Consider the following 19,959-nt stretch of genomic DNA (forward strand, 5'->3'; position numbering starts at 1 on the left):
CTACTACACTACAGCTAAAATTACCACCAAAAGCTCCCTACATGCTCCCTAATTAACCCCTTTACTGCTGGGCATAATACATGTGTGGTGCACAGTGGCATTTAGCGGCCTTCTAATTACCAAAAAGCAACACCAAAGCCATATATGTCTGCTATTTCTGAACAAAGGGGATCCCAGAGAAAAATTTACAACCATTTATGGCATAATTGCACAAGCTGTTTGTAAATAATTTCAGTGAGAAACCGAAAGTTTGTGAAAAAATTTGTGAAAAAGTGAACTATTTTTTGTATTTGATCGCATTTGGCGGTGAAATGGTGGCATGAAATATACCAAAATGGGCCTAGATCAATACTTTAGGATGTCTACTAAAAATATATACATGCCAATGGATATTCAGGGATTCCTGAAAGATATTAGTGTTCTAATGTAACTAGCGCTAATATTGAAAAAAAAAATGGTTTGGAAATAGCAAAGTGCTACTTGTATTTATGGCCCTATAACTTGCAAAAAAAGCAAAGAACATGTAAACTTTGGGTATTTCTAAACTCAGGACAAAATTTAGAAACTATTTAGCATGGGTGTTTTTTGGTGGTTGTAGATGTGTAACAGATTTTGGGGTTCAAAGTTAGAAAAAGTGTGTTTTTTTCCATTTTTTTCTCATATTTTTTTTTATAGTAAATTATAAGATATGATGAAAATAATGGTATCTTTAGAAAGTCCATTTAATGGCGAGAAAAATGGTATATAATATGTGTGGGTACAGTAAATGAGTAAGAGGAAAATTACAGCTAAACACAAACACCGCAAAAATGTAAAAATAGCCTTGGTCCCAAACGGACAGAAAATGGAAAAGTGCTGTGGTCATTAAGGGGTTAATAAAACTGAAATCTTATGGGAGGCAGGCAAGGCCGTCATTCGTGGTGAGGTTAAGGCTTATATGGTCAAGATCACACAGAAAAATAAATCCAGAAAGATCCAGTTAGCCAATCAGTTGAGGAATACATATGAAAAGTATTTAAATAACCCAAACAATAATACATGCGGAAAATATACACGTGCAAGAACAGAAAGGGAACATTTTCTAAAAGAAAAATGGGCCAGTGAGGATTTAAAGTCTAGGGCAATATATCAGGGTTACCAGGGGATATCGGCAAAACATCTGGCCAAGATTATGAAATTTCGTAAAAAAAATAATATAATACCTGTAATCAAAGTGGGAGAGAAAATACACACTAATGCATCAGAAATCAGAGAGGCATTTTTTAAATATTATCAAAAATTATATTCCAGAGAAAGTATAAATATGGATGCCAATTAGCAGTTCTGGAAAGGGATAAAAATACAGAGAATATCACAGGAAGCATTGCAACAGATTAATGCACCAATTACCGAAACAGAAGTTTGAAAAATAATTAAAAAAGCACAAGTGGGAAAGGCTCCGGGGCCAGATGGCCTCACTGCAGAATTCTATAAAATTACATCAGAAGTAGTAGTTGGGGCATTAACCAAGCTATATAACGATTATTAACTCAAGAAAGAAATAAACTCATCTTATTTCTCAGATTCAATAATTACATTAACCCCTTAATGACCGGACCATTTTTAAATTTTCTTACCCTTAATGACAATGACTATTTTTACATTTCTGCGGTGTTTGTGTTTAGCTGCAATTTTCCTCTTACTCATTTACTGTACCCACACATATTATATACCGTTTTTCTCGCCATTAAATGGACTTTCTAAAGATACAATTATTTTCCTCATATCTTATAATTTACTATAAAAAAATATATAAAATATGAGGAAAAAATGGAAAAAACACACTTTTTCTTACTTTGACCCCCAAAATCTGTTACACATCTACAACCACCAAAAAACACCCATGCTAAATAGTTTCTAAATTTTGTCCCGAGTTTAGAAATACCCAATGTTTACATCTTCTTTGCTTTTTTTGCAAGTTATAGGGCCATAAATACAAGTAGCACTTTGCTATTTCCAAACCACTTTTTTTCAAAATTAGCGCTAGCTACATTGGAACACTGATATCTGTCAGGAAACCCTCAATATCCCTTGACATGTATATATTTTTAATTAGAAGACAACCCAAAGTATTGATCTAGGCCCATTTTGGTATATTTCATGCCACCATTTCACCGCCAAATGCAATCAAATAAAAGAAATTGTTGACTTTTCACAAATTTTTTCACAAACTTTAGGTTTCTCGCTGAATTTATTTACAAACAACTTATGCAATTATGGCATAAATGGTTGTAAATACTTCTCTGGGATCCCCTTTGTTCAGAAATAGCAGACATATATGGCTTTGGCGTTGCTTTTTGGTAATTAGAAGACAGCTAAATGCCGCTGCACACCACATGTATATTATGCCCAGCAGTGAAGGGGTTAATTAAGGAGCTTGTAAGGAGCTTTTAGGTTTAATTTTAGCTTTAGTGTAGTGTAGTAGACAACCCAAATTATTGATCTAGGCCCATTTTGGTATATTTCATGCCACCATTTCACCGCCAAATACGATCAAATAAAAAAAAATGTTAAATTTTTCACAATTTTAGGTTTCTCACTGAAATTATTTACAAACAGCTTGTGCAATTATGGCACAAATGGTTGTAAATGCTTCTCTAGGATCCCCTTTGTTCAGAAATAGCAGACATATATGGCTTTAGCGTTGCTTTTTGGTAATAATAAGGCCGTTAAATGCTGCTGCGCACCACACTTTAATATGCCCATCAGTTAAGGGGTTAATTAGATAGCTTGTAGGGTTAATTTTTAGCTTTAGTGTAGAGATCAGCCTCCCACCTGACACATCCCACCTCCTGATCCCCCCTGACCCCCCCTCAAACAGCTCTCTTCCCTCCCCCACCTCACAATTGTCACCGCCATCTTAAGTACTGGCAGAAAGTCTGCCAGTACTGAAATAAAAAGCATTTTTTTTTTCTTCATACAGTCTGCAGTAATGGATCCCCTCTTACCCCACAACCTCCCTGATCCCCTCATACATCTCTCTAACCCTCCCCTGGACCCCCCTCTACCTATTTGCCGCCATCTTGGGTACTGGCAGCTGTCTGCCAGTACCCAATTTGCCCCCCCAAATTTTTTTATTTTTTATTTTTTATATAAAACATTTCTTTTCTGTAGTGTAGCTGGCCCCCCTCAACAATCTACACCCCTCCCCCTCCCAGATCCCTTACTAAACAACAAAGATCCCCCTCTGCATCTGCATCGTTCTTTTTTTATACTGTGATGCATATTTTGCGTGCGCGCGCACACGCCTCCCACGCCCCCCTTGCCGCAACCGCCCCCCTGGCCGCATACTACTGAGTTATTAGAAAATATTACAGAGTGTAACATCATCACGGAAGCAGCTCCCACCCACCAACGTGAAAGGATTGTTTTAGCGTCAATGGCCGATGCAGAGAGGGCTACAGAGTGGCCCTTTCTGCATCGGTGGGTAAAATAGGGGATTGCAGTAATGTCTCAATATTGAGGCATCACTACAATCCCTTGGAAGCAGCTGGAAGCGATCATGATCGCTTCCAGCACTTCAAAAAACAGAGGACGTACCAGGTACGTCAATTGTCATTAAGGGAAGTATTTGCTATGACGTACCTGGTACGTCCTCTGTCATTAAGGGGTTAATCTTTAAAAAAGGGAAAGATGCTGAAAAATTATCTTCCTACGCCCTATTTCATTGCTAAACCATGATTATAAAATATTAATGTCAGTGATAGCGGATAGACTCAAAAAGACAATAGCAGACTAGAAACTCAGTACGAAATATGCGCAGAGTATTAACTATGGTGGATTATTTCTATCAGGTCAACCGGGGCGCTGGGAAGAAGTCCAGACATAATAAGGATAGGGACATCGCAATAGTGACAGTAGATGCTGAAAAAGCATTCGATTCTATCATATGGAATCATTTATTTACATCTCTGGAGATGTTTGGCTTCTCCGGCTGCCTGGTTGACCTGATTAAATTAATATATAATAGGCCTAAATCACAACTTTTAGTGAATGGAGAATTATCACAATACATTATACTAGAAAAGGGTACACGTCAGGGATGTCCAATGTCCCCCCTATTGTTTGATATTGCGTTTGAACCCTTTGCAATATATATCAGAAAAGAGTTGCAACCAGTTAGGATAGGTACTCAAAATATGCTGATCTCCTTATATGCAGATGATATTCTGCTATTCTTACAAGATACAGCTATTAGTATTCCATGATTCCTCGAGATTACTGTACTGACAAATTCAGCTCATTTTCCGGCTACAAAATAAACTTCAGTAAATCGGAATTATTATGAGTCAATAAAACAAGGGCTACTTTGAAATATATTTTTGAAGAAGTACAATATATTAACTATTTAGGGATTAAAATTGGCAGAGATCCTAGAGAATGGTATCAATTAAACTACAAAGAGTTTTTTGACAACATTCAGTTGGGGCTAGGCAAATGGAACATATATTATCTTTCACTATCGGCAAGGATTATGCTGATTTAAACGATTTTCTTCCCTAAATTGTCATTTTTGCTTCAAAATGTACCTCTTCTCATTTTGAAAAGGGATATAGATAGATATAATAGAGCATGTACAATTTTTATCTGGGGAAAGAAGAAGGTGCGTATAGCGATAGAGAAGTTAAGTCATGCAAAACAATTTGGGGGATTTTACCTCCCCAATATTAAATTCTACAATTATGTCACACTGATAAAATTTGGACTAGACTGGTTGACCAAGGCAGAATATGTCACTTATTATAATTTGGAATCTGAGTTAATCAAGCCATTTAACTTGCAGGAAATATTGCATTGTCCATATAAGCAGTTACCAAGTAACGTGAGTAACTTTTGCTAATATAGTTTTGGCATGGCAAAAGTATTGTAAGCTACTGGGGCAGGAATATCAGGTGTCCCCGTTTCTCCCCATTATTGGTAGTGTGGATTTCTCACCAGGGAATCCTAACAAAGTATTTCAGGAGTGGCATGACAAAGGCCTTAGGCAGTTTATACAGTTGAGAGAAGGGCAAGATGGAATAGTTAAAACTTTTGAGAATTTGGCAGGAGAATTTGAACTCCCGGCAAAACACTTTTATGCCTATTTACAAGCCCGCCATTTCATAGAGACATATATAGGTATATTTGGCAGGGACTGGGGTCAACCATATATAGATCCAGGTCTCGAGTTCGCTCAATCTCAATATGGTATCAAAATATAATGAAAATTATTGGACAGAACCATATTAATCAGGCCAGAGAGAAATTTCTGAAGTATTTCACCACATTACAGAGCAAGGAGATCCTTGATAGTATAAACCAAACTGCAGAAGCAACAGGGAGAGTTAACTGTAGGGAGTTGCAGTGTAAATTAATTAAAAATTACTATCTAACGCCAGAAAGAATCAGTAGTTGGTCCGTAGCTCAGCAGGATCACTGCTTTAAATGTAATAAATTTAGGGCAAACTTGATTCATTGTTTATAGAGTTGTCCAAAAGTGCTGCAATACTGGATGAAAATACAGTTCTGGCTTAATAAATTCTTGAAGGTCAAAACAAAATTAGAAGCTGTACACATATTTTTCTTACAACAAGTTGAGAACCCTGTTGATAGACATTTAACAAATCTGGCCATTTTGGCCGCACGTAACTTAATATTTAAGAAATGCTAACTCAGAAAAACAATTTAGAATTTTTTTTAATAAATGGGAAAAATATATTTGTTCATGGCCTTTATCGTCACAATGACAATTTCTAGAGCCACCCCAAGACACGATACCCTTCTTGAATCTAGTAGTAGCAGAAGCCTTGCCTACAAAATGGTTGTTTCATTAATGACACTCATAGTTTCGTGGGGTGTTTTTTTTTTTCCCCCCGGTCCACCTCCCCCAATGTCTTCATATGTAGCGTTTAGTTTTGAGTCCTCTCTAAAAGTGCCAGTCGAAGGACTGTAATTGACTCATTTAATTATTACAATTAGTCTCTAAAATAAGGTATAAGAATATTCTTTAAAAGTAAGTTATATCCACTGGATATATTTAGATAAAGGAATGTAAATAATTTATTATATCATTGAACATGAGTTGCACATGTGACACAGGTACACACAGTGAGTTACACATATTACATGTGACAGAGGTACACACAGTGAGTTACACATATGACACAGGTACACACAGTGAGTTGCACATCATGACAAAGGTACACACAGTGAGTTGCACATATGACACAGGTACACACAGTGAGTTACACATATGACACAGGAACACACAGTGCGTTACACATATGACACAGGTACACACAGTGCGTTACACATATGACACAGGTACACACAGTGAGTTGCACATATGACACAGGTACACACAGTGAGTTACACATGTGACACAGGTACACACAGTGAGTTACACATGTGATGCAGGTACACACAGTGAGTTGCACATATTACATGTGACACAGGTACACACAGTGAGTTACACATGTGATGCAGGTACACAATGAGTTGCACATATTACATGCGACACAGGTACACACAGTGAGTTACAGATGTGACACAGGTACACACACTGAGTTACACATATTACACATGTGACACAGGTACACACAGTGAGTTGCACATGTGACACAGGTACACACAGTGAGTTACACATATGATATAGGTACACACAGTGAGTTACATATATGACACAGGTACACACAGTGAGTTGCACATATGACACAGGTACACACAGTGAGTTACACATATGACACAGGCACACACAGTGAGTTACACATATGACACAGGCACACACAGTGAGTTACACATATGACACAGGCACACACAGTGAGTTACACATATGACACAGGCACACACAGTGAGTTACACATATGATACAGGTACACACAGTGAGTTGAACATATTACATGTGACACAGGTACACAGTGAGTTACACATGTGATACAGGTACACACAGTGAGTTACACATATGATACAGGTACACACAGTGAGTTACACATATTACATGTGACACAGGTACACACAGTGAGTTACACATATGATACAGGTACACACAGTGAGTTACACATATTACATGTCACACAGGTACACACAGTGAGTTACACATATGATACAGGTACACACAGTGAGTTACACATATTACATGTCACACAGGTACACATAGTGAATTACAGATGTGACACAGTTATACACAGTGAGTTACACAAGTGACACAGTTATACACAGTGAGTTACAGATGTGACACAGTTATACACAGTGAGTTACACCTGTGATACAGGTACAAACAGTGAGTTGCACATATTACATGTGAAACAGGTATACACAGTGAGTTACACATATTACACATGTGACACAGGTACACAGTGAGTTACACATATTACACATGTGACACAGGTACACACAGTGAGTTACACATGTGACACAGGTACACACAGTGAGTTACACATGTGACACAGGTACACACAGTGAGTTACACATATGATACAGGTGCACACAGTGAGTAACACATGTGACACAGGCACACACAGTGAGTTACACATATGACACAGGCACACACAGTGAGTTACACATATGACACGGGCACACACAGTGAGTTGCACATATGATACAGGCACACACAGTGAGTTGCACATATGATACAGGCACACACAGTGAGTTACACATATAACACAGGTACACACAAGTTATCTACACTATAAGTGATAGAGGTACACAGTAAATTACACGACACAGTAAGACATAATTCTTCTGCTGCCTGTAGGAGGTGAAGTGAGCACTGCGGTCACGTGAGTGCTATGACATAACAGGTCCTTTAGCCAGATGGGATCTAGCCGATACCCTCTTAATATGGTGGTTTTAGGTAGGTAACTGTAAGCACTGCAGCCTTTGTAGTTGTGTCTGTACATTATGCATTGTGTGTGTGATAGAATAATCATCTCTAAAATATGTATGTCTGTATATAAGGTACAGCCCCTGCTGTGTGTGTGCTGCAGAGGGACCCAGACTATAATGTTATACATCTGTATATAATGTACTGGTGGGGGGGGGGCTGTGTGTGATAGAATAATCATCTCTAAAATATGTATGTTTGTATATAAGGTACAGCCCCCTGCTGTGTGTGCTGCAGAGGGACCCAGCCTATAATGTTATATATTTGTATATAATGTACTGGGGGGGCTGTGTGTGTGATAGAATAATCATCTCTAAAATATGTATGTCTGTATATAAGGTACAGCCCCTGCTGTGTGTGTGCTGCAGAGGGACCCAGACTATAATGTCTTGGGGTGGGGCTGTGTATGGTAGAGGGAACCTCTCTATATTACTATATATTTGTATATAAGGTACTGTGTGTGCTGCAGAGGGACCCTGGATATAATGTTCTATATTTTTATATAATGTACTGGGGAGGTGCTGTGTGTTGCAAAGAGAACCTCTCTATAATATCATGTGGCTGTATAAAAGGTACCAGGGGCGGTGTCTTAGGCAGATGGAACCTCTATAATAATTTATATCTGCATATAAGGTACTGTGGAGGAGGCTAGGTGTGTATGAGGCAGATAAAACCTCTATAATATTATATATCTTTAGGTAGTGTATATAAGGTTCCCTTACCTTTCTCATCAGTTTTGTGTGTGTTGGTGGGTATATGAAGATATGTGTATATATGTTTTCATATGTGTAATATGTAGGTATATAAGTACTATGTATATGCGCAGGTATGTGGACATGTGTGTTAGGTATGCATATATATTTTAGGGGTGGGTTTTATGTGTATTTAGATATATGTATAGGTATTTGTGTGTATCTATATTTGTAAATTCCTGTGTCTGTGTGTAATCTCTGACATGTATGTGCCACGGCCGCAGGTATGAGTGTTACACAATATCACTGACCATGAACAAGATGAAGAAGAAGCTGCCTGAGCGGATCCTGAATCACATCCTGGAGATTCTCTACCTGCTGACGGGAGAGGTGAGAAAACATAACGTCACCACGGTAACCTCCTGCAGTGATTATGTGTATTAGTTGCTTAGCAACAAGAGGTGACAGATGCTCGCAGGTAAAGAAAGAGCTGGTGTTTAAGGTGTTTGTGCAAATACAAAAGTGTAGAGTTGTTCTGGGAATATTGTGTTGTAGAAATTCACCTTAGGAGACAGTTATTTTCCAGCAGCCTTTTGTTATTTGTTCCATCGTCCACATACACAGGCCAGCAATAGACAACTTATGTAGTGATGTCAGGCTTAGGCTAATAAAGAGCCAACTGTTATTTATATGGTATAAACAAGTAGTGCAGAAGAGGAAGTGCTATTGTATAGAATGGCCATAAGCATATGTACATATGTCATATATAGATAATACCTGCACGTACACATACACAGCAATAGGCAGCTTATGTAGTGATGTCAGACTTAGGCTAATAAAGATAAACTGGTATTTATATGGTATAAACACATAGTGCAGAAGAGGAAGTGCTATTGTATAGAATGACCATAAGCATATGTACGTATGTCATATATAGATAATACCGCACATACACAGCAATAGGCAGCTTATGTAGTGATGTCAGACTTAGGCTAATAAAGATAAACTGGTATTTATATGGTATAAACACATAGTGCAGAAGAGGAAGTGCTATTGTATAGAATGGCCATAAGCATATGTACATATGTCATATATAGATAATACCGCACATACACAGCAATAGGCAGCTTATGTAGTGATGTCAGACTTAGGCTAATAAAGATAAACTGGTATTTATATGGTATAAACACATAGTGCAGAAGAGGAAGTGCTATTGTATAGAATGGCCATAAGCATATGTACATATGTCATATATAGATAATACCTGCACATACACAGCAATAGGTAGCTTATGTAGTGATGTCAGGCTTAGGCTAATAAAGAGTAAACTGGTATTTATATGGTATAAACACATAGTGCAGAAGAGGAAGTGCTACTGTATAGAATGGCTATAAGCATATGTACATATGTCATATATAGATAATACCGCACATACACAGCAATAGGCAGCTTATGTAGTGATGTCAGGCTTAGGCTAATAAAGATAAACTGGTAATTATATGGTATAAACACATAGTGCAGAAGAGGAAGTGCTATTGTATAGAATGGCCATAAGCATATGTACATATGTCATATATAGATAATACCGCACATACACAGCAATAGGCAGCTTATGTAGTGATGTCAGACTTAGGCTAATAAAGATAAACTGGTATTTATATGGTATAAACACATAGTGCAGAAGAGGAAGTGCTATTGTATAGAATGGCCATAAGCATATGTACATATGTCATATATAGATAATACCGCACATACACAGCAATAGGCAGCTTATGTAGTGATGTCAGACTTAGGCTAATAAAGATAAACTGGTATTTATATGGTATAAACACATAGTGCAGAAGAGGAAGTGCTATTGTATAGAATGGCTATAAGCATATGTACATATGTCATATATAGATAATACCTGCACATACACAGCAATAGGCAGCTTATGTAGTGATGTCAGACTTAGGCTAATAAAGATAAACTGGTATTTATATGGTATAAACACATAGTGCAGAAGAGGAAGTGCTACTGTATAGAATGGTTATAAGCATATGTACATATGTCATATATAGATAATACCGCACATACACAGCAATAGGCAGCTTATGTAGTGATGTCAGGCTTAGGCTAATAAAGATAAACTGGTATTTATATGGTATAAACACATAGTGCAGAAGAGGAAGTGCTATTGTATAGAATGGCCATAAGCATATGTACATATGTCATATATAGATAATACCGCACATACACAGCAATAGGCAGCTTATATATAGTGATGTCAGACTTAGGCTAATAAAGATAAACTGGTATTTATATGGTATAAACACATAGTGCAGAAGAGGAAGTGCTATTGTATAGAATGGCTATAAGCATATGTACATATGTCATATATAGATAATACCGCACATACACAGCAATAGGCAGCTTATGTAGTGATGTCAGACTTAGGCTAATAAAGATAAACTGGTATTTATATGGTATAAACACATAGTGCAGAAGAGGAAGTGCTATTGTATAGAATGGCCATAAGCATATGTACATATGTCATATATAGATAATACCGCACATACACAGCAATAGGCAGCTTATGTAGTGATGTCAGACTTAGGCTAATAAAGATAAACTGGTATTTATATGGTATAAACACATAGTGCAGAAGAGGAAGTGCTATTGTATTGAATGGCTATAAGCATATGTACATATGTCATATATAGATAATACCGCACATACACAGCAATAGGCAGCTTATGTAGTGATGTCAGGCTTAGGCTAATAAAGAGTAAACTGGTATTTATATGGTATAAACACATAGTGCAGAAGAGGAAGTGCTATTGTATAGAATGGCCATAAGCATATGTACATATGTCATATATAGATAATACCTGCACATACACAGCAATAGGCAGCTTATGTAGTGATGTCAGGCTTAGGCTAATAAAGATAAACTGGTATTTATATGGTATAAACACATAGTGCAGAAGAGGAAGTGCTATTGTATAGAATGGCCATAAGCATATGTACATATGTCATATATAGATAATACCTGCACGTACACATACACAGCAATAGGCAGCTTATGTAGTGATGTCAGACTTAGGCTAATAAAGATAAACTGGTATTTATATGGTATAAACACATAGTGCAGAAGAGGAAGTGCTATTGTATAGAATGGCCATAAGCATATGTACATATGTCATATATAGATAATACCGCACGTACACAGCAATAGGCAGCTTATGTAGTGATGTCAGGCTTAGGCTAATAAAGATAAACTGGTATTTATATGGTATAAACACATAGTGCAGAAGAGGAAGTGCTATTGTATAGAATGGCCATAAGCATATGTACATATGTCATATATAGATAATACCTGCACATACACAGCAATAGGCAGCTTATGTAGTGATGTCAGACTTAGGCTAATAAAGATAAACTGGTATTTATATGGTATAAACACATAGTGCAGAAGAGGAAGTGCTATTGTATAGAATGGCCATAAGCATATGTACATATGTCATATATAGATAATACCGCACATACACAGCAATAGGCTGCTTATGTAGTGATGTCAGACTTAGGCTAATAAAGATAAACTGGTATTTATATGGTATAAACACATAGTGCTGAAGAGGAAGTGCTATTGTATAGAATGGCTATAAGCATATGTACATATGTCATATATAGATAATACCGCACATACACAGCAATAGGCAGCTTATGTAGTAATGTCAGACTTAGGCTAATAAAGAGTAAACTGGTATTTATATGGTATAAACACATAGTGCAGAAGAGGAAGTGCTATTGTATAGAATGGCCATAAGCATATGTACATATGTCATATATAGATAATACCGCACATACACAGCAATAGGCAGCTTATGTAGTGATGTCAGACTTAGGCTAATAAAGATAAGCTGGTATTTATATGGTATAAACACATAGTGCAGAAGAGGAAGTGCTATTGTATAGAATGGCTATAAGCATATGTACATATGTCATATATAGATAATACCGCACATACACAGCAATAGGCAGCTTATGTAGTGATGTCAGGCTTAGGCTAATAAAGAGTAAACTGGTATTTATATGGTATAAACACATAGTGCAGAAGAGGAAGTGCTACTGTATAGAATGGCTATAAGCATATGTACATATGTCATATATAGATAATACCGCACATACACAGCAATAGGCAGCTTATGTAGTGATGTCAGGCTTAGGCTAATAAAGAGTAAACTGGTATTTATATGGTATAAACACATAGTGCAGAAGAGGAAGTGCTATTGTATAGAATGGCCATAAGCATATGTACATATGTCATATATAGATAATACCGCACATACACAGCAATAGGCAGCTTATGTAGTGATGTCAGACTTAGGCTAATAAAGATAAGCTGGTATTTATATGGTATAAACACATAGTGCAGAAGAGGAAGTGCTATTGTATAGAATGGCTATAAGCATATGTACATATGTCATATATAGATAATACCGCACATACACAGCAATAGGCAGCTTATGTAGTGATGTCAGGCTTAGGCTAATAAAGAGTAAACTGGTATTTATATGGTATAAACACATAGTGCAGAAGAGGAAGTGCTACTGTATAGAATGGCTATAAGCATATGTACATATGTCATATATAGATAATACCGCACATACACAGCAATAGGCAGCTTATGTAGTGATGTCAGGCTTAGGCTAATAAAGAGTAAACTGGTATTTATATGGTATAAACACATAGTGCAGAAGAGGAAGTGCTATTGTATAGAATGGCCATAAGCATATGTACATATGTCATATATACAGTATCTCACAAAAGTGAGTACACCCCTCACATTTTTATAAATATTTTATTATATCTTCAACCTCTGCAGCAATGCTGGCAGCACTCATATGTCTATTTCCCAAAGACAACCTCTAGATATGACGCTGAGGTCGACCATGGCGAGGCCTGTTCTGAGTGGAACCTGTCCTGTGAAACCGCTGTATGGTCTTCCCCACCGTGCTGCAGATCAGGTTCAGGGTCTTGGCAATCTTCTTATAGCTTAGGCCATCTTTATGTAGAACAACATTTCTTTTTTCAGATCCTCAGAGAGTTCTTGCCATGGGGTGCCATGTTGAACTTCCAGTGACCAGTATGAGAGAGTGTGAGAGCGATAACACCAAATTTAGCACACCTGCTCCCCATTCATACCTGAGACCTTGTAACACTAACGAGTCACATGACACTGGGGAGGGAAAATGGCTAATTGGGCCCAATTTGGACATTTACACTTAGGGGTGTACTCACTTTTGTTGCCAACAGTTTAGACATTAATGGCTGTGTGCTGAGTTATTTTGAGACAGAGGGATAGGGACAGAGGGATAGGGACAGAGGGATAGGGACAGAGGGATAGGGACAGAGGGATAGGGACAAAGGGATAGGGACAAAGGGATAGGGACAGAGGGATAGGACAGAGGGATAGGGACAAAGGGACAAAGGGACAGGGACAGGGATAGGGACAGAGGGATAGGGACAGAGGGATAGGGACAGAGGGATAGGGACAGAGGGATAGGGACAAAGGGATAGGGACAAAGGGATAGGGACAGAGGGATAGGACAGAGGGATAGGGACAGAGGGATAGGGACAAAGGGATAGGACAGAGGGATAGGGACAAAGGGATAGGGACAAAGGGACAAAGGGACAGGGACAGGGATAGGGACAGAGGGATAGGGACAGAGGGATAGGGACAGAGACAGAGGGATGGGGGATAGATGGACCTCACTTTAAAAAAAATAGACTTCCCTCTGGGCAGGCTTATCGCCTAGTACTGTAATAAGAGTGTAAAAGATTTATTTTAATAAAGTTTTTTTTATTTTTTTATTTTACTCTCAAGTTTTATTTTCTGCCCTTGGCGATACAAGCGTTAAACATAATGTGTAGATAAATACCCTGAGGTGTTTAAAGTCTACAAATAAATACTTTTGTGTAGCAGTTTTGAATTTGGTGATTTTAGCTTACAGTCCATGCAAAGCAAATTTATTGTTAAACCATTAATTTCACATTTGTGCATCATCCAATGGTAACTCTGGCCGTTAGGCAGCCGTCATTTGATGTCACAACAGTTCTTGTCCTTCTGCGCATGCGTTTGGGGTTCTTGTCCTTCTGCGCATGCGTTTGGGTTACTTCCTCTCCATTTCAAGCCGGGCTCGCTCCCGTTTCGCGCCTGCGCAGATTAAAGCAAGCATAAGGTCGCAATAGAATGTTACTCATGCAGGCGCAAATAGAATATATGGAGAAGTGTTTGCGCATGCGCAAATTCTCCGGCAAGCGAGAACGCGCTTTTGAAGTACGTATAGAGCGGGTGGGACCGCTCTGTACCTAATAGGGTGAAAAACAAGGAAATTCATGGAGGGAGGAGCTAATAATGGAAGCGTGAGTAAATAAGAATAGTTTATAATACCATCATATATATTGCAATACTTAAAAAACAATAGCGATCATACTATATAGCATATGCGTAATGTAATAAAGCTTAAAAAACAGGAAAACTTTAACTTCACTTTAAACTGAATAGGGAAATAACATGAGAGTGCACGTAAGCTCGCCCTTTCCTCTGTGCCGAGACAGAGTAACTGATTTACTGCTTAGAAATCCTTTACAATGGGATGTGGCTACTGAGAAACTTTTGAGGTAAAATATCTTCCTTTTTTACATAGAGATGTTCAGGTGATATTTTCTAGTCAGCTTTTTACAGCTATGCTGCATCACTTTCAAGTGTTTAAACATTTGGGTATTATGGCCCTTTAAATTCCTATTTATTGTTATTTAATATACCTATATGGGGTATTACTAGAAAGGCCTGTTTTTCTGCTAAAACAGCGTATATTATGTATGGGCGCACAACAAGAGAGCGGACAATTAAAGGGACATGAAACCCAAAAATTTTCTTTCATGATTCAGATAGAGAATACAATTTTAAACAGCTTTCTAATTGACTTCTGTTATCTGATTTGTTTCATTGTCTTGGTATCATTTGTTGAAGGAGCAGCAATGCACTACTGGTTTCTAACTGAACACATGACTGAGCCAATGATAATTGGTATATATATATGCAGCCACCAATCAGCAGCTAGAACCTAAGTTATTTGCTTCTCCTGAGCTTGCCAAGATAAACCTTTCAGCAAGGATTAACGAGAGAAGGAATAAAATTAAATAATAGAAATAAATTGGAAAGTTGTTTAAAATTGTATTCTATATCTGAATCATGATCTGGATTTCATGTACCTTTAAGGTGAAAACAATAGTCAGCAAAAATGCCAAAATTGCTTGTGTCATTTAGGCATGTTAAAGCAATAGTCTAGTCAAAATTAAACTTTCATGATTCAGATAGAGCACACAATTTTAAGTAACTTTCTAATTTACTCCTATTATCAATTTTTCTTCGTTCTTTTGCTATCTGTTTTTGAATGTAAGCTTAGGAGCTGGCCCATTTTTGGTTTAGGGCCTGGGTAGCGCTTGCTGATTGGTTCCTACATTTAGACACAAATGCTTACATCCCTGCTTTTTCAAATAAAGATACCAAGAGAACAAAGGAAAAATGATAGTAGTAAATTAGAAAGTTGCATAAAATGACTGCTCTATCTGAATCATAAAAAAATAATTTTGACTAGACTATTCCTTAAACTTGGAGATATCTCGGTCCTTAAGGGGTTAAAATATTTTGCATCTCGGGGGGCGTGTCCTGCCGGCAGCCATGTCAGGCTGCAAATCTAGAGGCTCCTTATATTCAAAAGATAATCTGTAGAATATCTACGCAACAACTAAGAATCCAGGAATGCAGCATATAGATACCACTTTGGGAAATGCTCCTGCATCCATAGATGATATTTTTATAGCGATCACACCATCTGGAGTTCTAGACCGGACTATTGGCGAGGCGAGGCTGCGGCCTTCCTATATCAACTCTAAACCCCCCCCCCCCCGGGTTTGCCGGGTTAAGCAAGTCCATCTAACTGCTGATATAAAATGGAGCTATACCATAAGACCATATGTGATCTACTTGCCAACCTGGAGCAAAAGATGAATACTCAATTCACTGCCCTTGCTAAGATAGTAAAGAATGGTTCTGTGGCAAACAAAGTCAAACGACTCACTACCTCTGGGCCCGATACTTGCCCCCTATCTCTGGACCGACTTGGCATATTACCATCTTTAATGCCTTATTTAGTGAAGCCAGGGAAGCCCAGGCACTCTGACACAAGCAATGAGGACATCGACATGACACCTCCCCCAGTCAGCTCACTCTCACCTGACAGCTCCATAATGGATTCCGAATGTGTGGAGCGTGTCCTAGGGCGCTGTCTGGAGCCGCACCTTTCCATGCAGAGCTTGCTCTCGCAACAGCCAACTATCAGACATCATCCTGGAGAGACAACAATTAAAAGAATGGCCCTGGTTTCTCATCAGGAGGGTGCGGCCGACTTTCGTGCCCAAGTCCCTACATCTCCCTTCGCTTATGGTCCCTGCAATGCCGATGATGAGAGGCAAAGGGCTAGTGACTTTACTCATATCAGCATACATATCTTGCTGGATCCAGAGACCAGCTCTACCTACAACAACTTATGGGCTATAGACTACAGAATACAGCATAAGGTCAGATATGGTATTGGCTGAATTTATTTATATCCCTGGACTGATACCCCAGTATGATAATCTGCTTTATTGATGGGGTCATCGTGACTGTGTGTCCATACCAGTATTAATTTCAGTTGAGTCCTAGCTTGGGGCCTTATATTTTGTCTTTTTATGTTATAATTTGATCGCACTATATGACTTTAAATATTACCTTCTGTCTTTATCCCTTTACCGGTTCACTCTCTTATTACCTTACCTTGGCCTAAACCATAATCCTAGTTTATCACTTAAAAGGGCAGACAACAATAAGTACCTTTCACTTGCTCTATATAACTTCACAATGCGTACTAGAGACCCGAGATTATTAAGATGGATTACCCTCATAGGTGATATCGCTAAGTGAGGGGTCTACTGCTTTCACAAAAAAGAACAATGATGTAGATAACAATTTATAGCTTAATTATTCTAGACAGACTATGTATTATACTGCATGATGTCATCGATCTATATCCCTGCAGCCCTTTGCCTATAGACCCGAATATTGCAATTGAAGTAGAGTGTGGCCTGGGATATTCACTTCCTGTCTTTCCTTGTCCACCAGCAGTTGGAGTGGGCTAAAGATTTACGTTGTAGATTTAATCTACCCCCTTCTCTTTTCTCTAGGGGTCATATTTTCTTTTATGCATAGCTGTTTTGTTTATATTCCTTTGTTACCGATCTAAGTATTCACGCAATACAAAGCTGAAATAGCGGTTGTTGCTGTGCTTACTATTTATGCTTCCATGTTAATAAATATAACTAGTCCATTATAGTAAGGCTAACTACAATATACATTTTTCCCTTCTTGTTCTATATAGTTGATATTGATATATTTAGGCAATTATTGGGCTTCCTATGGATCCTGCATGTGCATAGCTAGTAACCATGTACCCCAAAGAGAGTCATTTTATACTTGATGATTATAAATCATAGGTAGTCGGTTGCTAATACTACTGCGTGTAATTCACACGTGTTTGCTTGTTTCCGTTATTTATTTGCTAACCCCAGCTAGCACAAATCCAAATAACTACCCATTTACAAAGACCTTACAAGGAATGTACTATACATAATAGCAGTAAAAACGTATTAATCGCATGTACTCAACTTTTCACAATAGTGTATCACCTAATGGTATGAATAGGTATTACTCTCCCAAACCCTGACATCTACTTTAAAGTGCTGTGGGGCCCCTACTTCTTTATTTATGTGAATATATATATCATCCTATACCCTAGGTTCATACTCAAAAATTAATATATGCCACTATTTTTGGTTACGTTGATATATTGTTTGAGACTATTGGTCATTGTGAGAATATGTTGCTATTGATATTATACTAATATATGAGCACCTAATTAACCTTTGTTTAGCTAAGCCACATACAACTCGTGACAAAATTATGGTTATACATATATATACTTGCTAAGGCCCAATAATCTACTAGTCCCTTGCTCATAGTATTACCACAACACAATAGCTCTCTCCCTTACGCCCAGGCACTCACAATATGCACAGAAAATTGTTTTACTGGGAGATGTGGAAATGTCTATATAATTTAGTCACTGCTAGGTACAAAGTAAGCTCACATCATCACCTCCTTTTAGTACAAGGGAGGTCTGGTTACCATAAACTGCTACAAGGTTTTACATAGTGAACATCTATATTTGAATTATGAGTAACCCTTTTTGAGCCATAAGCACCAATCTTAGCATACCTTTACAAACTATAATAAGGTCCAAGATACTTTATATAATAAATAAATATAAATCCAGCACTGGTCATCATACTTTTCGGAAGATATCCATACTGAAGCTAGAAGGACACTCCCCCCCCCTCCCTATTATACGAGCGACTTTTGTTCACTGTACTCTTTTTTCTAATATGTTGCACAACTATTCAGTTTACTTGCATGTTTATTAATTAGTTTTAAGTAGCTACCATTTGACATAGCATGTCCAAGAGTGGCCAGGGCAGTAGTTACTTCACATCCATGTTCTAAAAGAAAAATGAGGTTTCATTTATGTTTGTCCAGTTTATTTTTCTTCACTCATGTTTCAGACATCTATTGTTATAAAGAATGTCTAATTTTATACTTTTCTTATACAGGTAGACATTTTTCTTTTGTCACTACTAGTGTAATAGAGACTTATGGAGCTAGTAAGCTATATATGTTACTCAGCCCGAATTTTTAGGCTCCCCATTCTCCTGACCATTATATTGTTATGAACAAAGTATTAATATTATTACCTGAAAAGTTAATGGATATTTATTCATTGTATGTGTGACAAACTTGATATTCTCCTTTATGTTGTATCATACAAAAACCTCAATAAAAATTATTTTAAATATATATATATATATATATATATATATACATATATATATATATATATATATTTTTTTTTTTTCTCTTTTGCAATGCAATGCTTAAAGGGCCATAATACCCCCATGTTTAAACACTTGAAAGTGATGCAGTATAGCTGTAAAAAGCTGACTAGAAAATATCACCTGAACATCTCTATGTAAAAAAGGAAGATATTTTACCTCAAAAGTTTCTCAGTAGCCACATCCCATTGTAAAGGGCTTCTAAGCAACAAATCAGTATGTCTGTCCCGGGACAGCGGAAGGAGCGAGCTTACGTGCACTCTCATCTTATTTCCCTATTCAGTGTAAGGAAGTTTATCTTCATTATTTAGGTATAATTTGTTGAAATGCATA

General features: G+C 37.6%; 1 protein-coding gene across 2 annotated transcripts in view; it reads left to right on the forward strand.

Annotated features, from left to right (window-relative positions):
• Positions 1-7,796: 7,796 nt before the first annotated feature.
• The window catches only part of LOC128666779 (zinc finger protein OZF-like), a 74,630-nt gene continuing 62,467 nt past the window's right edge, over positions 7,797-19,959 (forward strand). For both annotated transcript variants that reach the window (XM_053721570.1, XM_053721571.1), the window contains exons 1-2: positions 7,797-7,870; positions 8,877-8,982. In XM_053721570.1, the coding sequence (XP_053577545.1) occupies positions 8,905-8,982 (78 nt within the window). In that variant the 5' untranslated portion in view covers positions 7,797-7,870; positions 8,877-8,904. The remainder of the gene's footprint in view (positions 7,871-8,876; positions 8,983-19,959) is intronic.

Source organism: Bombina bombina, chromosome 7 (assembly GCF_027579735.1).
Source record: "Bombina bombina isolate aBomBom1 chromosome 7, aBomBom1.pri, whole genome shotgun sequence".
Taxonomy (NCBI): Eukaryota; Metazoa; Chordata; class Amphibia; order Anura; family Bombinatoridae; genus Bombina; species Bombina bombina.